This window comes from Euleptes europaea, chromosome 12 (genome assembly GCF_029931775.1).
Source record: "Euleptes europaea isolate rEulEur1 chromosome 12, rEulEur1.hap1, whole genome shotgun sequence".
Classification (NCBI taxonomy): domain Eukaryota; kingdom Metazoa; phylum Chordata; class Lepidosauria; order Squamata; family Sphaerodactylidae; genus Euleptes; species Euleptes europaea.
In genome coordinates, this window is record NC_079323.1 from 63,977,147 (window position 1) to 64,000,421 (window position 23,275).

Consider the following 23,275-nt stretch of genomic DNA (forward strand, 5'->3'; position numbering starts at 1 on the left):
GCAGATCAAAGTGCCCAGCACGAACTCCGCATACTGGACGGTTTGGTAGAGGAAGTTCGACTGGTGCAGGAGGATTTAACAACCTTGACCCGTTTGTTAGTGGGGTTGACTGTACATGAGGAACAACAAGAACCGGTAGTGGCCCCAATCTGCCCCATTCCGCCCCTATCCATGGTGGGATCACGGACGGCGGAGACTCCGGCCCCAACAGCTCCTGATCCCAACTTGTGCTTGAAGGAAGCATGGGATGTAGCGGCCCAGACAGCCTTACTGTTTGTGGGACTGACCTCGACCACAGCCACGGTGGCTGACCTCACGAAACTTTTAACCCCTGAGTTTGGAGCAGACGCTGCTGCTCTGGCAGTTCGGGTTCAACCGTCATTGGACCTAACAGATTCCTCTGAACTCCTTATGCTTTTGGAGAATGAAGCCCTCCCGATCGTCACTCCGGCGATTGCCGCCAAGCTCGAGGCCGACCAAGTACTCGCAGACTGACAGCGAGCCGAGGAACAGTTGCAGGCTGTGGATGCAGCGGTGGCTCGGGCGTGGGCTGCGCAAGAAGAGGAGCAATGTTTGGCAGCCGCTCGAGCCCGCGTGCTCACGGACGTGCGTTACAGAGACAGCACTGGATTCGGATTTATCCCCTCATTTCCCCTGAGTTTTGGTCCATCTCGTGACGCACAACGCACACGTCGGCGTGCAGGCCGCTTCACTGAGATGGACTTCTTGGATGAGGAAGACCTGTATGATGAGGGACCCCACTGGGCTACTGGTCTCCAGGTCAGCCAGTCCTGACACACGGGGGGAACGAGACGAGATGGGGACGAGACGAGATGGGGATGAGATGCGTCTCTTGCGGGGCCAAAACCGGGACTTGAATGATCATGTGGCCCGTCTGCAGGACCAAATGGAACAATTGCTTCGAGAAAATGAACGTTTACAACAAGCTCAAACCACCCCAGTCCAACTGGTGCCAGCTCAGCCAATTTTGCTGGCTCCCGGAGCACCAGTTTTGCCGGCTCCCGGAGCACCAGTTTTGCCGGCTCCCGGAGCGCCGGTTTTACCGGCCCCAGGGGCACCGGTTTTGCCACTTCCAGGGTAGCTGCCAGAGCCCCTTCCCGTACAATGGAAACCTCGGTTGAGAGTGACCTACGACGGCTCAGTGGAAGCCCTGCCCTGTTTCCTACACCAAGTGGACAGTTATATGTGGGAACAGGGACAACATTTCCCCACCGAGGACAGCTGGGTGCGCTTCGCTGCCTCCCTCTTGACGGGAAAAGCCGCTGACTGGATGGTCCTCCAGTTCAATACTCGAGCCCGATCCATACGTTCACTCAACGAGTTCATGCGAGCATTACAATGCCGTTTTGAGGACCCTTTCCTGGGAGAAAAGGCCAAGGCAGCCTTCCTGCAACTTCGACAAGGCTCTACGCCAGTGCGAGAATTCGCAGACGAATTCCAAAGGCTCGCTAGTAAAATAGTGGACTGGACCGAGGCTACCCGAATACATAATTTCCGGGAAGCCTTACATCCTGAGATATTGAAGTGGGCTTATATGCAACGAGACCCTCGCAGCTGTTCCTGCAAAACCCAAAGCTCCGGTGAAGGTGAGTGAAGTCGAAGAGACTGTGTATGTGGACGTAGTATTACAGCGCCATAAAGGGGGCCCCCAGTTACAAGTTAAAGCACTCATAGACTCTGGGTGTGCCCGCTCCCTGATCAACAAAACCGCTTTCAAAGCACTCAAAGCCAAGTCAGAGCCCCTGCCAGCTCCCATCCAGTTCGCCCAGATGGATGACAGCGACTTTAAAGGGGGCCCCAGTGGATCATCACACTCGCGGGTTGGCAATGGGCATCGGCCACCACTGGGAACAAATTGACTTTACCATAGCCCCTATCAGATATGATGTGGTATTGGGAATTAACTGGCTCAAAGGGCACAGCCCTTGTATTGACTGGGGGGTTGGAACTATAAAATTATCCGATCCTAATTGCGATCAACACCGTTTCGAGGTAGCTGTTGCACCTCCGTCAGCCTCAGCTTTAGTCTCAGACCCCCCCCCCTTGTCCTTTCCATTACCTGTTGAATATCAAGACTTTTCGGACATTTTTGATGTACAGGAATGTGATGTACTGCCTCCCCACCGCCAGACAGACTGTGCTATTGAAGTGGTGGGAAATGAAAAACTGCCCAAAAGTAAGATTTACCCCATGAGTGCTACCGAACGTACTGTGCTACGTGAATTCTTGGACAAGAATTTAGCGAGAGGTTTTATCCGGCCATCTACCGCCCCTTCTTCGGCCGCTGCCTTCTTTGTGCGCAAAAAGACAGGTGACTTGCGCTTATGCATCGACTTCCGAAAACTCAATGCAGTCACCCAGTCCAATGCCTATCCCATCCCTCTGATCTCAGATCTCTTGGGACAATTAAAGGAAGGGCGTATTTTTATGAAACTTGACTTGGTAGAAGCCTATTACAGAATCAGAATTCAAGAGAGCGATGTACCTCTCACTGCCTTTTCCAGTTGCTTTGGCATGTATGAATTCTTAGTGATGCCTTTCGGATTAAAAGGGGTCCCGGGGGTCTTTATGCAATTCATTAATGAGATCCTACATGACTTGTTGTATAGGGGCGTGGTGGTTTATTTGGATGATATTCTTATTTACTCTAAAACTATGGATGAACACGTTGCCTTGGTGAGGGAAGTATTGCAACGCCTCAGAGACAATCAGCTCTATGCTAAGGTGTCTAAGTGTGAATTTCACCAAAAACAATTAACCTTCCTGGGCTATATAATTTCGCACCATAGACTTACCATGGATCCTGACAAGGAGCAGTCAGTAACCGTTTGGGAACCACCCTCCACCCGTAAGCAGGTTCAGCAATTTCTTGGGTTCACTAACTTCTACAGGGGATTCATCCCCAACTTCGCTCAAATCGCACTCCCCATCACGGATCTCCTTAAGACTAAGGGGAAAGGCAGTGCTGCCACGTTGCCCTCAGCCAAAATCAACTGGACCCCCCAGTGCCAGACCACCTTTGATACTCTCAAGCGACTGTTTATCTCTGAGCCAGTATTAAAGCATCCCGATTCTGATCAGATGTTTATAGTTCAGGTTGATGCCTCAGATGTGGCAATGGGGGGCACTTTTACAGCAGGGGGGATGGTCTTCTGCATCCATGCGCTTACTTCTCTAAGAGGTTCATGCAATCTCAGCTCAACTGGCCAATCTGGGAAAAGGAAGCGGCTGCCGTCCACCATGCCCTTACTGTGTGGAGATAGTTTTTGGAAGGGTCTAAAGTCCCTTTTGAAGTGTGGAGCGATCACAAGAACCTGGAAGCGCTCACGGGGGCCCAGAAACTGTCCGCGAAACAAGTTCGCTGGGCGGACTTCTTTGCTCAGTTCCGTTTCGTATTGAAACATGTACCGGGGAAGCAAAATGTCCTGGCTGATGCTCTATCCAGACTTCCTTAATACCCAACCAAGATTGAATGCCCAACGGAGTCCCTGTTCACTCCTGCTCAAAGGGGTTCGCTGCCCACTCTAGCAGTCCAAACCCGAGCGCAGGCCCGGCTCCCACCACAACCCCCACAAGGGGGGGGCACTTCAAGCCCAACTACACCGGTCAGCCCGACCACGCCACCCCCCTCGCCTCCTTTGCCAGCTCCGTCGGCGCCCAGTCACTCCAACAATCCAGCCGTCCAACCCCCCCTTGGGGATGTCCCCTCCCTCCACCACAGAGCCCACACCGCCAGATGGGTTGGATCTCACAGACTCTTTTTTAGCCTCACTTCGTTCTGCTTGCCAAGCTGAACTCTCTGAGCAGACCCTCCCCCCCACTCTAACTGAACATAGAGGCTTATGGTACAAAGACTCTAAGCTGTATGTGCCTAAAGAGCTCCCAAAAGAAGTCCTACAGCTGGTCCATGGAGCCAAGACCACAGGACACTTTGGATTCCTAAAAACATTACACTTGTTACGGAGGCAGTTTTGGTGGACAGGCATGCAGACCGACGTGGATTCCTTCATTCGCAGTTGCCCAGTCTGCGCTACGGTCAAAAGGGCCCAAGGGAAACCTCCCGGATTGTTGCAGCCATTAGAGACCCCCACTAGACCTTGGGAGGTGATTGCTATGGATTTTATGACTGACCTCCCCCTCAGCGAGGGAAAAACTATACTTTGGGTAATCACAGACCTGTTCTCTAAACAGGTGCATCTCGTCCCTTGCGCAGGTATCCCATCCGCCCCGAAACTGGCCCACCTCTTTGTGTCACATGTCTTCCGTCTACATTCCTTTCCGCGCAAGGTGATCAGCGACCGCGGAAGTAACTACGTGGCTAAATTCTGGAAAGCTTTCTTAAAATTAGTGGGGGTGGAACAAGGTCTCTCAAGTGCTTTCCACCCCCAAACCGATGGCCAAACCGAATAAGTGAATGCTGTGTTGGAATGCTACTTGCGCTGTTATGTTAACTATCATCAGGATGATTGGGTTGAATTGTTACCCTTTGCTGAATATGCGTACAATAATGCTGTGCATCAGTCAACTGGATTTAGCCCCTTTTGGGCTGTTTATGGGCAAGACTTTGGTCCCATAAGCCATAACGATGTCTCCAGGGTGGAGGGGGGAGAAAGTGTTGCTGACTGGGTACACACGATTCAGACAGCCTGGCCTTGGCTGGTACATAATCTAGAGCAAGCTAAACAAATACAAAGATCAAGCTGATAAGCATCGCTCACCAGGCAAGGACTACTCAGTGGGGGACATGGTTTATTTGTCCACCAAGAATCTACGGTCCAACAGCCCGTGTAACAAACTCAGTGCCAAGTATGTGGGTCCCTTCCCCATTGCTCGTCTCATCAACCCAATCACTGTGGAACTTTCACTCCCAAAATCGCTCAGGAGAATCCATCCTGTCTTTGATGTCAGTTTGCTGAAGCCACACGTGCCTTCCCCTGAGTGGCATCCTGAACCACTCCCTGATGTACCAGTGATGGTTGGAGGGGAGGAACATTTTGAGGTTGCAAAAATCATGGACTCTCGCATCCGCCATGGGTCTCTCCACTACCTAGTCCGTTGGAAACATTTCGGTCCCGCCCATGACGAGTGGGTACATGCACGTGACATGTCTACACCCTGTTTGGTCCGCCAGTTCCATACTGCCTACCCTGACAAGCCTGCGCCTCCAGTTGGACCGGTGGAGAATGGTGGGGAGGTGGCCTAAAGGAGGGCAGGATGTCAGGCCTGTTTTCCACTGCACTAAGCAGCCTGTCAGATTGTGGCTGTTTTAGTTTCAATTCCACCAGGTGCCTCTCAAGGCCGAATTCCTGTTCCAGTGCTATCTCCCGTGGGAACGGCTCCTCAGTAGAGGGGGGCCCCCGCCTTGACCTGTTGTGACTAATACTTTCCCTTATAGACCTCCCCTGTGCTTCCAATTGCCATTCGTGCCAATGTACCTGTAGGCTCTACATACCTGTATGTTTTCCAATAAATCAGCTCTCTTTTGGACTCATTGTCTGTGAATGCTGTTTGTGGGATTACCACGGGGACAAGTGCTTACATAATGATAATTAGAACAAAAATAATAGGTCAAAAAACATTGGTGGTTGGAATTTACGCACCTAATGAAGGGAAGGCTAAATTTTATGGTTACATGAGATCCTGCTTAAATTTGCCCAAGAACAGATTTTATTGATGGGGATTTCAATGGAATAACCTCCCCTTTTTTGGACAAGAAAACCCAAGTTAAAATTGGAAATGAAGGAATTCTCCCGAAGACATTTTTCCAGATGGCGACTGACATGGATTTACAAGATATATGGAGAACAATGAATATGACAGCTAAAGAATTTAAATTCTATTCAGCAAGACATGACTCTCATTCTAGGATAGATATGATTTGGGCAAGTAAATCTATTTTTACGCAACTTCGTAAAATACATATTGTACCAAGGACTTTTTCAGATGATAATTCAATTTCATTTGAATGGAGGAACCGACAAGCATTCAGATGGAAGTTAAATGACAAACTTTTGAAAGATAAGAAATTAATGGAAGAACTGATCACTTTGATTAAGGACTATTTTGAAATTAATATGAATGGAGAAACCACCCTAAATGTAGTATGGGATTCTTTTAAAGAGGTGATTAGGGGATTTATGATCCAGAAGAATACGGCATGGTGGAAACAACAGTTGCAGTTGATTAACAATATACTTTGGGACTTACAAAAATTTGAACAAGATTTGATTCTGGAACTACAAGAAGATCAAAAAGGCATTATATTGGATAAGATAAAGGCCCTTAAACACCAGCTGAATATGGTGGTTTCTGAAGAAATGAATAAAAATTTGAAATATGCAAAACAAAGATATTTTGAACAGGCAAATAAACCTGGTAAATATTTGGCAACTCAGCTTCGTGACTTTTCAAAAGCAGATAATTGCCAAATTACAAACTTCAAAAGGGCCTGTTCATACCACAACAGATATTCAAAAAGAATTTGTACATTTTTACACTAAACTCTACCAAAAGGAAGAAATATCTATTAAAAAGATGGAAAAAATTTTACATTCTACAAATATCAAAAAACTGTCATTAGCCCAACAGAGACTTCTTGATGAACCAATCTCTCTAGAGGAAATAGAAGAAGTTTTTAATAGACAAAAAACAGACACGACGCCAGGACCTGACGGAATCACTGCAATGTTTTACCGTACTCTTAAACCTTATCTGTTGAAACCATTTTTGATGCTCTGTAATTCAATAATAGAGACAGGAACAATACCAGAAACATGGTCACATGCTTTTATTTCAACAATCCACAAGTCGGGAAGAGATCCTGAAAAAGTAACTAACTATAGACCTATTTCATTACTCAATGTGGATTACAAAATTTATGCTTCAGTTCTATCAGCCAGAATAAAAAAAATGGTTAAAGACTTGATACATGTGGATTAAGCGGGGTTTGTTCCGGGAAGACAAATTAAAGACAATGTTAGGGTACTATTAGATGCTTTGGAGTACTATGAACAGAATATTCAGCATAAAGCAGCCTTCGTCTTCCTTGATGCAGAAAAGGCTTTCAATATGGTTTCCTGGGATTATATGAAAAAGACTTTGGAAGTAATGAACTTTGGAAATTTTTTTAGAACAGGTATAGATGCTATATATACCAAGCAACAAGCGAAAATATTAGTCAATGAATCGATGTCTGAAGAATGCAATATACAAAAAAGAACGAGGCAAGGATGTCCTCTTTCTCCTTTGCTCTTCATCTTGGTTTTAGAGTCCCTCTGTTGTAAGATTCGTGAAACGGAGGATATAAATGGACTAAAAATAAACAAACAAGAATTTAAAATGAGAGCGTTGGCTGATGATTTGTTATTGATTCTAGATAACCCTAATCACTCTGCAAATAGATTGAAAGAGGTATTGGACTCTTACAGTAAAGTGTCAGGATTTAAAATTAATCAAGAGAAAACACAAACAATCTTCAAGAATGTTTCTGGTGTAGAACAACAAAACTTTATAGCTAAGACAGGCTGGCAGAAGGCGACCAAAGTGAAATATTTGGGAATTTGGATTTCTTCAAAAAATGCTGATTTGATTTTTCATAATTACATAAAGTTATGGGAAGAAATAAAGAAAGACATGATGGTTTGGACAAATAAGAGTCTTTCTCTGTTGGGCCGTATTTCAACAATACAAATGATTGTTATTTTTGTTTCAAAATCTTTCAATTATATCTCAAGCAAAGCATTTTGTTGTCTGGAAAAAAGATTTAATGAACTTTATTTGGCAAGGTAAAAAACCAAGAATTGCATATAAATATATGACTGACTTAAAAGAGAGAGGTGGACTTGCATTACCTAATTTTAAACTATATGCTGAAGCGGCTGCTTTAGTATCGTTGAAGGACTGGATGGATTTAAAAAATACACGTTTGCTGGATTTGGAGGGGTATGACAATAGAAGTGGATGGCATGGTTATTTGTGGTATAATAAAGTTAAAATTCATGCATCTTTTCAGCAACATACAATTAAATCATCTCTTTATAGGATATGGATTAGATGTAAACATTTGCTGGAACTAAAAACTCCATTATGGATTTCTTCACAAGAAATGCTAACTTTACGCCCACTAAGACCTGCTCAATTTATAACCTACCAGGACCTTTTGAAATGGGAAGGGACAAAATGTTCACTTAAAGAGTATGAAGAAGTTAAAGATTCATTAACATGGTTTCAGTATTATCAAATAAATTCAGTCTTTTCACAAGATCTGAAAACTGGGTTTCTTAAAACCAAATCAACTTTACAGAAAACTTTATTGGAAACAAATGATCATCTTATATCAAAGATGTATAAACTCTTGTTGGAGCTTTTTTGTGAACAAGAACGAATAAAACCTACAATGATTAGCTGGGCGCAAATGTTAGGTCACGATATAATGTTGCAAAAATGGGAAAGGTTATGGACAAGAGACTTGAAACTTATATCCTCACATCTGCTAAGAGAAAATGTATATAAAATGATGTATAAATGGTATTTAACACCAAAGAAGATAGCAAAATCGTTCCCTACAATGTCACCAAACTGTTGGAAATGCAATAAAGAAGTGGGATCCTTTCATCATATTTGGTGGACTTGTGAAAAAGCCAAGAAATTTTGGGAGATGATATATAATGAAATAAAATTGATTTTACAACAAAATATTTCCAAAACACCTGAAATGATGCTGTTAAGTATGATACCAGATACCATTTATACCCATAGGCTCTTTCTAATATATGCTACCACAGCTGCACATTTGATATATGCAGCTAAAAGGAAGACTGATGAGATACCGACAAAAAAAGACTGGATAAGTAGGATGCTGGAATTGATGGAGATGGCGAAGCTCACAGCTTTGATTAATCAAAATGATAATGTACAATTTTGGGGGGAATGGGAGGCGTGGAGAATTTACTGTGAAAATCAGTTTTTGACAGGACCTTTTAAAGGATATTCTTTGATTTAATCCCTTATAAACATATGTTAATATGATAAAATTAAGGTATTGAATGAAAATTGTAAGATTAGATAAGATAAGTATATCCCAATTGAAATATAATGGGGATGAGTATTGTTAGCAAAGGTATACACAATTCATTTTAAGATAGAAGAGAGTGAGGGGGAAGTCATTTTTTTTATTGTTACAATTAATAATGATATATGCTTTAATTGCTTTATATTAACTTTAGAATTATTTGCTCATTTACATGTTATTATATTAAAAGAAAAACAATAAAAAATTTATTAAAAAAACAAAAATAAAGGGGTTTCTTCTTTTAAATTTTTTAACTTTTTTAGCTTTCCCCTTCCATCACAGCATTTGTTATTGATTGGTAAAAAGGTAAAGGTCCCCTGTGCAAGCACCGGGTCATTCTTGACCCATGGGGTGACATTACAGCCCAACGTTTCCTAGGCAGACTTTGTTTACGGGGTGGTTTGCCAGTGCCTTCCCCAGTCATCTTCTCTTTACCCCCAGCAAGCTGGGTACTCATTTTACCGACCTCGGAAGGATGGAAGGCTGAGTCAACCTTGAGCCGGCTACTTGGACTGCAGTACTGCAGCTTGCCACTCTGCACCACGGGGCACCCCTCTTATTCCTGGACCACCATACATTTTACACCATTTAAATGTTATTATGAAACATACACACACACAAACAGGAGACATGCAAGGACTGTATCCCCCTCCCCACACTATTTCCTCTTTCTCTTTTTTTTACCCACCAAACAACCTGCCTTTTATCTGTTCCATCTTCAGCTATATTTATTATTTATTTACTTCATTTATACCCCACCTTTCTCCACAATGGGGACTCAAAGCAGCTTACATCATTCTTAAAGGCCAAAACAGCCCTGGAAAAGCCCTGCCCCTGCCTTTAACTGATAGAAACCAAAGTTTTAAGGCTGGCAGTACTATTGTAGTTGCCTAGCAATGGCCACTGAGGGCATTCATTTTGTAAAGCTACAGGTGCTGCTTAAATTATTTTCATATTTTAAACCCCACACACACTTTTTTTTTTTTTAAGATTTCAGATTTTTCTTCAAACCTGAGGCATTTTCATGTTTGTAGAAAATCTGACTTGTCTGTCCATGGCTCCAGTCTCCAGATTTAAGTATCCACAGTCTCCAGATTTAATTATCCACAGTGTTGGTGATGTTAAGAATTAGATATATTGATAAACACACACATGCACACACCATCCTTGGTTCCCTAAAACTGTAACAAATTTCATCAGTTAGTAGGCATTTAACAATCCCTTTGTGACACTCACTCCATCTAATTGATGTCATTGTGTTTCCTTTCCAGAGAAAGGTCTCTCCTTGCTGGGCTACCATTTATGCAATTATAGTGTGACCAAGCATGTGTCTAAAATGGTTCCCTATCAAAAGTCATATGAGAAGCAAACTCCATGTGGTGGATGGATTCCTTGGAGAGTTTGTACTAAAACTTACTACAAAGAAGAGTATCATGCTGTCACGGTCCCAGAGCCTATGAACGTGACAGACTGCTGTGAAGGATATGAACAAGTTGGTCTCTATTGCTCCTTCCGTAAGTATTATATTAACTATGAAAACGACACAACTAGGCTATGAGTTGCCAGATAACCTGCAGTTGTAGATATTTGCATCATGCCAAAATACTAGCATTGATTATAGGTTACACATAACTGAGGCACACAGGGTTATCCCTGCACTGTGACATAGTAGTGAGTCATAGGTTTGTGCTTCTTATCCACTCAAATGCATGACTCATAATGAGAACTGTGGCTTTTATACACAAAGGCCCCCTTTTGTGTGTCTATGCACTATCAATGGAGCACATCAAAGTTTATATGAATGTAATGGGGAAAGGTGTGTGCTATGAGGCTTGTTCCTGCCTGGATAAAAACCATAGGGACAGCCTACATTCCCAGGCCATGTGTGAGCCAGCCCTGATTCTCACTGAAACCCTTGAGCTTAAACTGGTTTGGGGGATAGTTTTTATAGATCAAACAAATTGCTAAATCACTGCTATTAATTTAAAAATCCATGTTCCTTCTAAAGCGTTTCCACAAAAGTTCAACTGGCCTGCATAAGACACACATAGCCAAAAGGTTTTTTTATTGCAAACAATGTGCTGCATTCCTTAAAAGAATTCTTTTATAAATGGCACACTGCTCAAAGGTTATTAAAGTGCAATTCTGTGGAACAGAATTTCTGTGGAACAGAATTTCCAGTAGCCCGAAAATAGAAGTCTGTCTCTGAATCCAGCCTTTTTCTTAAAATCATCTATCAAGGAAACGAAGTATACTTGGTGATAGATATAAACTCTGGTTTGAATTACATGTTGTACAGTGTTATGAGTTTTATCATAAACTGTAGCATATGTTCCTTGTTGGAAAAAGCTGCATTTTATTGTACAGAACATGGGCATAATTAATTAAGGTATTTTCATAAAGTAAAGCTGTTTAGCCTATATGTTGTTCAGTGAGCATGGCTGGGGCTCCCTGCATGCAATGCCCCCCCCACCTGCTCACCTTGGGTTCCAACCCTACATCTGGTTTTCTACTTCCTTCTTTCCCCGCCATTTGTAATTCCTCTGTCTGACCTTTTCATGTAGATAGCCAAGAGAGTGCAGCATTCCTTTTAATTCTGCTGTTTGTCGTTAGGTCTCTTCTGTGATTTGTTTGATGAGGAGTAAAACCTCATATGTCGCCTCCATGTTTCTGGGCAGAACTACCCTGGCCACAGCCGCCTATCAAGGAGTACATTTTGTTGAGTCTGTGAGAGGGCAGCATAAATTAACACAACCAACTCTGTCTGTAAAGGTGGTCTTTTAAGGTTTGGCTGCCCAGGGCTAGTTGCAGAGCACAGGGTCTTTCTGCAGTGAGTTGCTTTCAAATTTGTCTCCCACGTGGGCTGTGTTTGGGTTGGAAGTGTTTCATTTGCCTTCAGCCCTCACAGGCTAGTCACAGTTTTGGTGAATGGTAAATAAATGATGACAAGAGGAAGTTGACAATCAGTAGAATAAATTCATAGCATGTCACTGAACTATTGCTAATTTCCTCCTCTGATGTTATTTGTACTAGCTTTCTCTGGGTTCTGAACTATTGGAAAAGAGAGATCTACACAGAGTGTGATTTTCCCCTTGATGCTTTTCTTGAATCTTTACACTTCAGAAGCTTGGGTGACTGGCTAATAGGGCTAGTTCACACTTTATGTGGCTTGATAGTTTCTGTTTGTTTTCTCTGTGTCTTTCTGCATAGAATCATAGAGTTGGAAGGGGCCATACAGGCTCAATGGAGGATCAGCCTAGCCCTAGAGCATCCCCGACAAGTGTTTGTCCAGCCACTGCTTGAAGACTGCCAGTGAAGGGGAGCTCACCACCGCCCTAAGTAGCCAATTGCACTGTTAAGCAACTCTTACCTAGCCAGCACCTTTCTGCCCATAATTTAAACTCATTATTGCAAGCCCTATCCTCTGCTGCCAGCTCCCTGCCCTCCTCTAAGTGACAGCCTTTCAAATACTTAAAGAGAGCAATCATGTTCCCCCTCAACCTCCTCTTCTCCAGACTAAACACTTCGACATCCCTCAGCCTTTCCTCATAGGGCTTGGTCTCCAGGCCCCTGATCATCTTCATCTCCTCCGTGCCCACTCCATTCTGTCCACATCCTTTTTGAAGTGAGGCCTCCAGAACTGCACACAATATTCCAGGTGTGACCTGACCAATGCAGTGTACAGCAGGACTAGGACATTTTGCAATCTGGATGTTATGCCTCTGTTGATACACCCCAAGATCACATTAGCCTTTTTTGTCACTGCATCACACTTACTGCTCATATTTAACTTACAGTCCACCCATACCCCAAGATCATGTTCACACACACTGCTACCCAGAAGTGTATCCCCCATTCAGTATACCTGTTCCTCATATTTGTTACTCAGCACTTATCCTTGTTGAATTGCATCTTGTTCACATCTGCCCACTTTCCCAGTGTTGTTCAGATCTTGTTGAATTCTATCTCTATCTTCCAGTGTGTTTGCTTCTCCTCGCAATTTGGTGTCATCTGCAAATTTAATGAGTAGTCCCTCCACACCCTCATCCAGATCATTTATAAAAATATTGAAAGGCACCGGGCCCAGAACCAAACCCTGTGGCACCCCACTGAACACCTCCTTCTGTTCAGATGAATAGAGTGTGGCTCTTCAACCAATTCCCTACCCACCTAACCATCCTGGAGTCCAGTCCACAGTCCTACAGTTTACCCAACAGAACATTATGGGGAACCCTGCCAAAAGCTTTGCTGAAATCCAGGTAAACAACATCGACAGCATTCACAATGTCTGAAAAGGGAACATGTGTGTTTGCTTAGATGTTGGGTTTTGTCTTCTTTTACTGTAGTGCCTCAGTAATTAGTTTTCTTAGGTGCTTCATAAATAATAAACAAACAAATGCTACTACATAGGGGCACTGAAGTGGCCATTTGCTGGGAAGCTGACTGCAGTTTCCCAGCATGTGTCTGTCTGCATACAAGTGGATTCCACACACACACACACACACACCAGATATTATATGTGGACTCCAGGCAACAAGCAGGAAACTCATCAGCCTTGTAAAATGTGTACCTGCCCTTCGTGGCTTTCTCACTGGATGAATGAAATAGGAATGTTGAATAATATGGAATTTTCATCCTTTCTCCACACCAATGAGTGATTTTTTTGAACATTTATCTTGCTTCTTGTTGTCCACCGCGGCAGTTTCATTCCTTTCATTCATTCGCATGCTGCTAATTTTAATGGGGCACCAAGCATGCACCAAGCATGCAGGTGGTGTGCAGCGTTGCCATCTTTGTCAGCAAATCAGGAGGAGGTTTGCTACCTGAAGGAACTCACTGGCTAGATTTCATCCTTTAAGGGGCCTGTTTGACAGATGGCCTCACTCTGGGAGTTGGTCCCACAGTAATTATGGCTTGATAGAATGTGACAAGGACAGGCTGTAAGTCTGCCTTTGTGTTTTGTCTGGTAAAAAAAGGATGACCCTGACTCTCCAGATTAATGGCTACTGTGGCTCTGAGCCAGCATTGTGACACATCCCAGTTGCTTACACAAGTTTTTCAGAGCACATCTGTGACTTGTAAAATGTTTAAACCACCATTAAAAAGGGGGGGGGAAGCTGCTTTTATTAGGGATTCAATGCGAGTTCCATTTCTGTCAGGGCAGTTAAAGAGTTAACTTGTTTATATCAACAGTTTAGAATAGTCTCAAGGTGATGATGAAATGACAGATGTAAGTAGTCTATTGGCTAGGGAATTGCCATTGCAAATGTGCAGAAAGGCACGGAGTCAGAATTGTTTATTACCCTGTTCCTTTGTTAAAGGTGTGAAAACGTTGGGGCAGGATGCATTAGTTACTTTTGAATCTCACAGAAGCAAGATGCCTGTTCTTAGCTCTCCTGAGCTGGGACACAGGCAAAAGGGATTTAAGCCTTAGTACCTGCTAGCATTCCTAGCAAGATTTATAGGGAACTAGATAGAAAGATTGTTACTTGTTTTTACTCCATATAACCATCCCTATTTTTAGGAAAGTAAAGGATTTTTGTTTGATTAAGAGAAAAGTCTTTGACTCTGTTTTATTGTGTGCTTGACCTGATTCTCTCTAACCACAATCACGATCCATTGGGCCTCGATAAAACTCTACAAGTGGTAGAAGTGGGGTTGGTGATCTTTATGATCTTTATGATTGCTGGTTATGAAAGCTGAGTCTAAAAGCACAACTTTTGAATTTTTGAATCGTGTCCCATCGGGGAACTGAGGATTACAAAGGATCAAAGAAAGCAGCCTGCAGACTCTCTCTCTCTCTGCGCTTCCAGCAGGAAACTCTCTGAAAGACTGTTTGAGAATTGAAAAGAAGAAGAAGAAATCAGAGGATCAACCTACAAAGATGATGGAATCAAGTAACGTGAGTGCAAAAATAAGCCAGAATATACCAATTCCACCTATAGACAAAATTCCTTTTTCCATATGGAAAACCGCAGTTGAGAATGCCTTTCATGTGTTGGACATTAAGCATGTCCTGACAGATCCCAAGCCAACTGATGCTACAAACCCTGCATATGCAAAGTTCTTAAAGGATGAATCTCATGCTATATGTATACTTATAAATGCGCTTGGCTCTTCTGAAAATAGCATCATTCTGTCCCACAAATCTGTTAAGGAGATTTGGGACGCACTTATACAGCTTTATTGAAATAAAACAAAAGGATAAATAAGAACCATGAAGGCCACTTTCTATTCTAAAAGAATGGAGACAAATGTTTCTTTAACAAAGCATTTACGGGATATGCAAGATATTCGAGCTGAAATTAATTTAGCAGGCGGAGAAATCTTACATGAAGAGTTCATTACAGTATTTTTAGCAAGTCTCCATTCCTGGTACAAAACTGAAAGGAGGGCCTTGCTAGGCAAAGACAATTTAACTTTGCAAGATATGATAACTGCATTACGCGAATATGAAGCAGATGAATTGGAAGGTGAAGTGACCAATGGGATCTCAGCAATGCATGTACATGAAAAGAAATCTGTAAAATGTTTCAAATGTGACAGATATGGACATAAGTCTTATGATTGTGAAGAAGGATTTGATGATGACCGTGCTAGATATTGGGAGAGATCACATTTTCAAGGCAGCCAGTCTGAGTCAGAGAAATATGCTGCTAGAAAAGGCGCCAATTTTAAACAGAGAGGGAGCAGCAGAGAACAGATTCGGCCACAAGGGGTCGCCAACAGAACAAAAGAATTGTAAAAGATGTAACCACGTGTATGCTGAAATGTGAAGATGATGCTGATGAAGTGAATAATTACAAATCTAAGGATATAAAGGCTTTACTTCTAGATTCAGGGTCAAACATTCATATGCTGAATCAAAGAAAATGTTTTAAATTGCTTGAGAAATGTGAAAAGACTTTGGTTAATGCAAATGGGGAATCGTTTATGTGCAATGAAGTGGGAACTGCAACCATTTATATACGCAGTTTAAAAGATACAATCATGCAGATTAACTTGCAGAAAGTGATGTACTTTCCAAAGGCTAAGCAATGCCTCCTTTCGATGGGAAGGGTGATCAAAGCAGGTTATCAATTCAAAATAGCGGATGAATATAGTTCCTTACTTGACCCAGAAGGCAAGGAATATGTTATTGAAGTGGAGGACACTGATCTTTATCTGGTTAATATTGCTGATGAACTGTCTGAGTATGAGAAAGACAATGAACTTTGTGCAGAAGGAGACGAAGTTGATGATGAGAAAGAATACTTTGTTGGCTACAATGAGGAGATCAGAAGTTTAAATACTGAGGATTGTAAGCATAAAGATTGTGTGTATTTTTGGCATATGAAATTAGCACACAGGAATATGGAATCTGTAAGGCAGCAACTACGTGAGTTTGGCTTGCCAGTAAAGGACTGTGTGAAGAGTTATGAGCAATGTGAAATTTGTGTTGAAACTTCAGAGCGTGTGCAAAGTACAAATGAATGGGAAGCTGAATTGCTGATGTGTGCACAGAGTGATTCAACAGAACCTCTAGCACCATCTACTGGTGAAGGAAATGTTAGCATCCCGAGAAACAAAAGGGGAAAGGAAATTCCCATTGTGAATGAGGTGAATGCAACTGATACTGAGAGAATGGGTGATGCGAAGGTTGGAAGAGGCAAAACTGAGCCGGTTACATCCTCAGCGTGGGAGCTTAGGCCACCTGATGCAACGAAGTGTCTACAGGATACAGCATCAGAAGGGGGCAGTCCTGAAGCTGATGGAGATGTAAAGGTTTCAACCACCTTATACCATTCTGAAGTGAACAGTGACTTCTCAAGCTGGGAGAAGAGAGAAGAAAAGTTTCTCAGTGGGGAGAAGAAATCACTGCAACAATATACAGCAATAAACACACTTTTGAATATTGCAACGTCAAAGAAAATGCCAGTGATGATGCTTAACATGACAGCTAATCATGAGCTTACCTCTATACTAAAGAAGCAAGGCTTCAAAAGGGGAAATAAAGAGAAGTGTCTATTCAGCAGAAAGGAAAATGGACTATGGCAATACATTTTAATATCAATGGACAATGTTTTAATTTGTTGTGACACTGAGTCAACTGCAAGGAAAATTGCTGAACAACTGAACAAGTCAACAGGATCCAAACCATTTGAAAAGATAAAGAACTGTTTTGACGTGGAAACAGAAAGAGACCAGAGTGATGGATTTACAAATAGTCAAAGTGACAAAATACTGGAATCTCAAGTTCATGAAATTACAAGACTGCAAATGAAGCAAGACAAGGAAGAAATCTTCAACTCAAGATTAAGTCAGTGAAAGACAAGCAACAAAGAGGACTTATTGATGTGAAATAATGTGTTAATAAATGTGATTTGTGATATGTTAATAAGTCTGACAGCAATGTAACTCGAAAAGGGGCTTATTAGGGATTCAATGCGAGTTCCATTTCTGTCAGGGCAGTTGAAGAGTTAACTTGTTTATATCAACAGTTTAGATAATCTCAAGGTGATGATGAAATGACAGATGTAAGTATTCTATTGGCTAGGGAATTGCCATTGCAAACGTGCAGAAAGGCAGGGAGTCAGAATTGTTTATTACCCTGTTCCTTTGTTAAAGCAACATTAGTAATTACTTTAACATCTACAAAGACCTGTAAAGAACTGGGAGGGGACTTAAAAAAATTCGGAAACTGCTCCTAACATTGCAACAGCCAAAGACACCTGAGCTCTGGGGGTCTATCAGCCTCCTCAGTAGTATAACTCTGCAGCACAGTTACTCTGGTCTCTGAGTTCCAAGCAAGCAACACAATTCACAATGGCACCATTCTGTGCTTTCTATGGGACAGTTTGTGGAAGAGAATTGGGGTTGGGCACAAACATCATGACCCCCCATTCCATGGTACTTTAAGCCATTTCAGGCTTTGTTCCATTCACTGCTAAAAGAGTCCTGGGAAAGGGGGTGGGCAATTAATTAGGATCAGAGTAAGCACTTTTTCTGTGGCTGTTATTAACCCTCTCATCAAGATCCTTTCAGATTCAAAGTGGTCAGCATTGAAACAGTGTGGTGGAGGAGCAGCACAAGCCCATCCATTTCCTCACACAGCTTTTACTGTGAACTCCTTCTGTGCCAAATCATTCAAGCTTTCCCTGCTTCTTTGAATGTAAAAGAAATCACACACACTGGACTTCCTTGCAGCCAGGAGTTCACAGAAAGGCTCAGTGCTGCCATCCTCGCAGCCAAAATGTATAAATAGGAGACACTTCTAGCGAATGCCATGCATGGGATGTGTTGCAGTTTTTGTGAATTTATGGAACTGAAGTATTTACAAATGGAGACACATGAGAATTTGCAATTCTGCCTACACACACACACACACACACACATGTTGGTTGATGTAGAGGATTGGACATAGATGCACACAGCCATAGAGATGTGCACACATACAAATAGACAGAATTTCTCCTTGTCCACCCACTGTCTTACCAATACCTCTCCTCTTCATCTTGCCCAATTTCTGCTGCTTACTTCCACCATTACCTTACCTTTCCAATGACTGGGGATGATGACAAAGGTAAAGAGGAAGGGAAATGATAAACATCTCAAGCTTGCAGTCACCTAGGTATGGGAATGTTCTAAGCCAAGAAAGACTGAGGAGTCAGTATTGCCCCTTGCTATTTTTCTGTAAGGCAGGAAGTGAATACCATGGCCATTTATGCATGAGAGGTTTTGCCACTGCCTAGATGCACATTTTCCCCATTCGAATTCTCAAAACTCTGCATGGGGGCTTATTTTTTAGTTTTGAGAATTCGGATTGGAAAAATGTGCATCTAGACAGTGGCAAACCCAAGGCAAAGCCTCCCATGCATAAATGGCCCATAACAGAGTCATACCTTTTCATACTAATGCTCCATTTCTGCCCTTGATCATCCACATGCAAACTGACTAAGTTTGGAAATAGGACTGTGGCACAGAGGCCACTCCAGGAAAGGGCAGGGGCACCTCTCAAGAAGGCAGTAGCAGCCTTATGGGCCCAGCAGGAATGGGGGGGGGTGCCACCTGCAGGAAAGTCTCCCTCCCACTAGACAGTGGCTGAGCATAGCAACAGGGGCAGGAGGTTTGCCAGCCCAGGGCATTAGCTGGGAGCAGCAAGGGCATTTGGCTAGCCCTGTGCAAACCCAGCTGGAGTGGGGCAAGGCAGGGAAGGGGTTAAGCGAGGAGCAAGGCTCTGGAAGGGAAGGGTGGTGCTAGGCTTGAGCAGCATGGGTGGAGCCCCCCCCCCCCATGTCAGGAGAGATGGAAGCAGAGGAAGGCAAGCTGGCTGGGAAAGCCTGAGAGGGTACAGGGAAAGGAGGAAGAGGAACCTAAAGGAGGAGCTGAGGCAAGAGAAGGCTAAGAGACCTGGGCAGGCCAGGTAGAACTGCCCCAAGGCAGAGGCACAGCTCAGCCCCTGAGGTTTTGAAGAGGCAAATTGGGGCAAATGAAGGGAACTACTCCTGTGGAACCCTATGTGTAGGGTTGCCAACCTCGAGGTGGTGGCTGGAGATCTCCTGGGATTACAACTGATCTCCAGGTGATAGAGATCAGTTCACCTGGAGAAAATGGCTGCTTTGGAGTATGACTCTATGGCATTATATCCTGCTGAGGTCCCTCCCCTTCCCAAACCCCACCCTTTCCAGACTCCACCCCCAAAATCTCCAGGTATTTCTCAACCTAGAGCTGGCAACCCTACCTATGTGGACCTTGCCCATTCCAATAAAGAGACACTTAAGGAGCACCATTGCATCTAGCAATGGAGGACACTTATGATGTCCTGCTGACACCTGGTGGGACCACAAGGGCTAAGAGCATAAGAAGTCTTGCTGGAACTAACCAGCAGTTCATCTAGTAGTCCAGTATCCTGTCTCACACAGTGGCCAACCAGTTACCCTGGAGGGCCAAGAAAAGGGCTCAAGGGCCAAAGCCTATCACTAGTATTTAGAGGTTAATGACATCTGGGTGTGGAGCTTCTCTTTAGACATCAGGGCTAGACTGATGCGCCCATCTTTCCATTACTACATCCACAATGAATTCCACTTGATAACATTTTTCATTGGACTTTTTAAAAATTCATGATAGCAGGCGTTATTTCTTGGGTTTGGGGGTGGGGTAATTCTGAAGCAACCAGCTCTGATACTGGCTTAGCACTGTATGTTTCTGTAGGCTGAAGTAGTGGCTTCCCATTGGGGTACATTCAACTCATGCTCAGTGTTATTAGGAGAGTGAAGCTGTGCATTGGATAAGATAGATTTAAAGACAACAAACAGTGCCTGGGGATGAATGAATCTCACAACTGGTTTGGTGCTCCTAAGAGAGTTTTGAGATTGTGTTTTTCAAACAGCAACCACTGAACTTTTATAAACATTTTGGGGTATGGCATGTGATGGCAGTGAAGGGCCTGTCATTCGAGGGGGGGGGGAGGTCATGCCTAAAGTAGCCTTTTGAATTTTGGACAGTGGATACAATTTTATTGTTAATTGTTTTGGTGTGTAGCCCTAAACAGATCCAGCGAATTTGCCTCAACACTTGGTGCATGCCCAAAGGAAGTGGAAGAGTTAAATGTTTCCTGCACTATTGATAGAGATTGTCCAGAACGTCAAAAATGCTGTGAGACTTCTAAAGGAATGGGTTGTTCAGACCCCGTACCTGAAGGTATGTTATTGATCAATTTGTGGTCCCCAGCAATAGCAGCTCATTCTTTATCCATTGAAAATGGTGAAAAATGACGAGCTGTCACTTGACAAATAGAAACATGCAGTCTTAGTGATCTTAATTTATTTGTCAAATTAATGCTGTTGTTAGTAGTGGACCCCCCCCCCCCCCGAAATGCTTCATCCATGTCTTGCCTTCTATTTTTCCCCTTTAGTGGAGTCTTTCTGACTGCCCAGATATTTAAAGGCTGATAGTATGAGCTGCTGGAACTTTGGAATGGCAATGAAGAGCAGTTTCATAGCACTTTGGGTAGCTAAAGTATTATTATGTTGTGAGAACAGCACGATAACTGACATGTTTGTGCTTAATATAATTTTTGTTGACCAATGAAAATATCACACTCAGGCAATGTTTCAAATGTGTAAAGAAAAGCAAACATTTATGATGATTTAGATTTATAGGCCTCCCTTTCCTGGCCAAGGCCAGGCTCAGGCTCATTTATGTATTTCCATGTTAATGTGGGGTTTAGTGCAGTCCTCAGTACTGCTAGAGGATTATAGCAAACTGGCTAAAACTGAACATAGCACATTTTTACTGACTCGTAGTGTATTCCTAAGCAGAGTTACGCCCTTCTAAATCGATTAAAGCCAATGGGTTGAGAAGGGTGTAACTCTGGATGAGATGGCATTGTCAGTGTGGGAAATGGCTGCAAAGTTGCCATCAATTTAAACAGGCAGTAAAACACAATGACTGACATGCAGGAGGTGTATACAGAGTTCCTGAACTGCAGAGATTGCTAATGTTTAGGGCAGAAGCTTGATAAGAATTTGAGATGAAGTGCTGTGGAATATTAAAAAGAATTAGTAAAGAGGATCAATTTCAGTGCTGAGCTTGTGATACTGATCAGATTAAACATGGCCGTTGGACATGAGGAGTTCACTTCAGTAACTGGGCACATTTCCATTGATTTAGTGTTCCAAGATTCAAATAAAATTGTTTTCTTTTTTCTGTTAATTTTTAGAGCAAACAATGACAAAATACTGGTATAATGTGTCAGTCCTGGTGAAAATGGATTTCAAAGAATTAATCAGAGTGGACCCAAGACTTCTGGAACATTCACGCCTTTTGCACTCTATGGTATGAATGCACACAAATGGCTTTCAGCCTACTGCAAACTTCTGTGATGACACAGCAGAGGATAAATTAAAAAGGGGAGCTGAGCACCTTAAAAACTAACATTGAATTCCAGCATAAGCTCTCATGGACTAGAATGCTATGAGTAGCACTTCTTCAGATGCTATGAGTGAATCCTTACTATACAGACATTTTATGTAGGAGGTATGAACATAAGAACATAAGAAAGGCCATGCTGGATTCTACCAAGGTCCATCAAGTCCAGCAGTCTGTTCACACAGTGGCCAACCAGGGGCCTCTAGGAAGCCCACAAACAAGACGATTGCAGCAGCATTGTCCTGCCTATGTTCCATAGCACCTAATACAATAAGCATGTCCATTTGATCCTGGAACAGAATTAGACAGTGAAATGTAATTAAGTAAAATACAAATCTAATCAAGGGAGGGGAGTCCATTCACAAGTGGAAAGTTCTAGATTTTGTGAAGGTTATTAACAGCTATAGAGGGATGGAAATTGCAAGTTCTGGTTCAACCTGGGTGGAGGGTAGTGTGAAACATCTTTATCAGTTCCAGTTCAGAAACCCCCCTTTCAAATTCTTTTTTTGGAGAATAGTGACTTTCAGGTGAACAATTCAGTATCCTGAGAGACTGAAGTGTTACCCTATTGATATTTTAATATTGAGATTGTTCATATCAATTTTGTGTACATTTTGCATAGGGAGGGACCCCTTAGTCCTACAAGGAGAACAAAAGGACAGTCCTGACACATGGTGGTATGTATCCCATTGGAGGATGAGCCTGTGGATGAGCCAAAATGGTATTGCTGATGGTCCTGTGAAGTGTTGTCTGGATGTATATAGGCACAAAGTTGGAATCTTGGTTTGTTGCAGGGCCTGGTCCCCTGGGTTTGTGTCTCTATTAGGTGCCTCATTGTTGTAGTGAAGAAGCTGTTTTAGGGTAGTACTGGATCTGCTGTGGGTGTGTATGGGTAAGGGGGCTTTATGTATGCTACACAGCCTTATTGGATACTCTGAACTTTTGTAGTATTGGTGCAAGCTAGAAAAATGTAACCCTAATGGACCTATACTGCTAGGGTGTGTGTGTGTGTTTGTATGTACATGGGGTTTGGAGACCAAGTCCTATGAGGAAAGGTTGAAGGTTGAAGGAGCTGGGTATGTTTAGCCTGAAAAGGAGAAGATCGAGAGGGGATATGATGACCATCTTCAAGTACTTGAACGGCTGTCATATATAGGATATTGCAGAGTTGTTTTCTGTTGCCCCAGAAGGTCGGGCCAAAATCAACGGGTTGAAATTAAATCAAAAGAGTTTCCATCTGGACATTAGGAAGAATTTTCTAACAGTTAGAGCGGT

General features: G+C 42.9%; 1 protein-coding gene across 1 annotated transcript in view; it reads left to right on the forward strand.

The window, feature by feature from the left end:
* The window catches only part of UMODL1 (uromodulin like 1), a 76,067-nt gene that overhangs the window by 11,483 nt on the left and 41,309 nt on the right, over window positions 1-23,275 (forward strand). Inside the window, exons 2-4 of the mRNA XM_056858408.1 lie at window positions 10,363-10,605; window positions 20,612-20,770; window positions 21,792-21,907. Of these exons, the coding sequence (XP_056714386.1) occupies window positions 10,363-10,605; window positions 20,612-20,770; window positions 21,792-21,907 (518 nt within the window). The remainder of the gene's footprint in view (window positions 1-10,362; window positions 10,606-20,611; window positions 20,771-21,791; window positions 21,908-23,275) is intronic.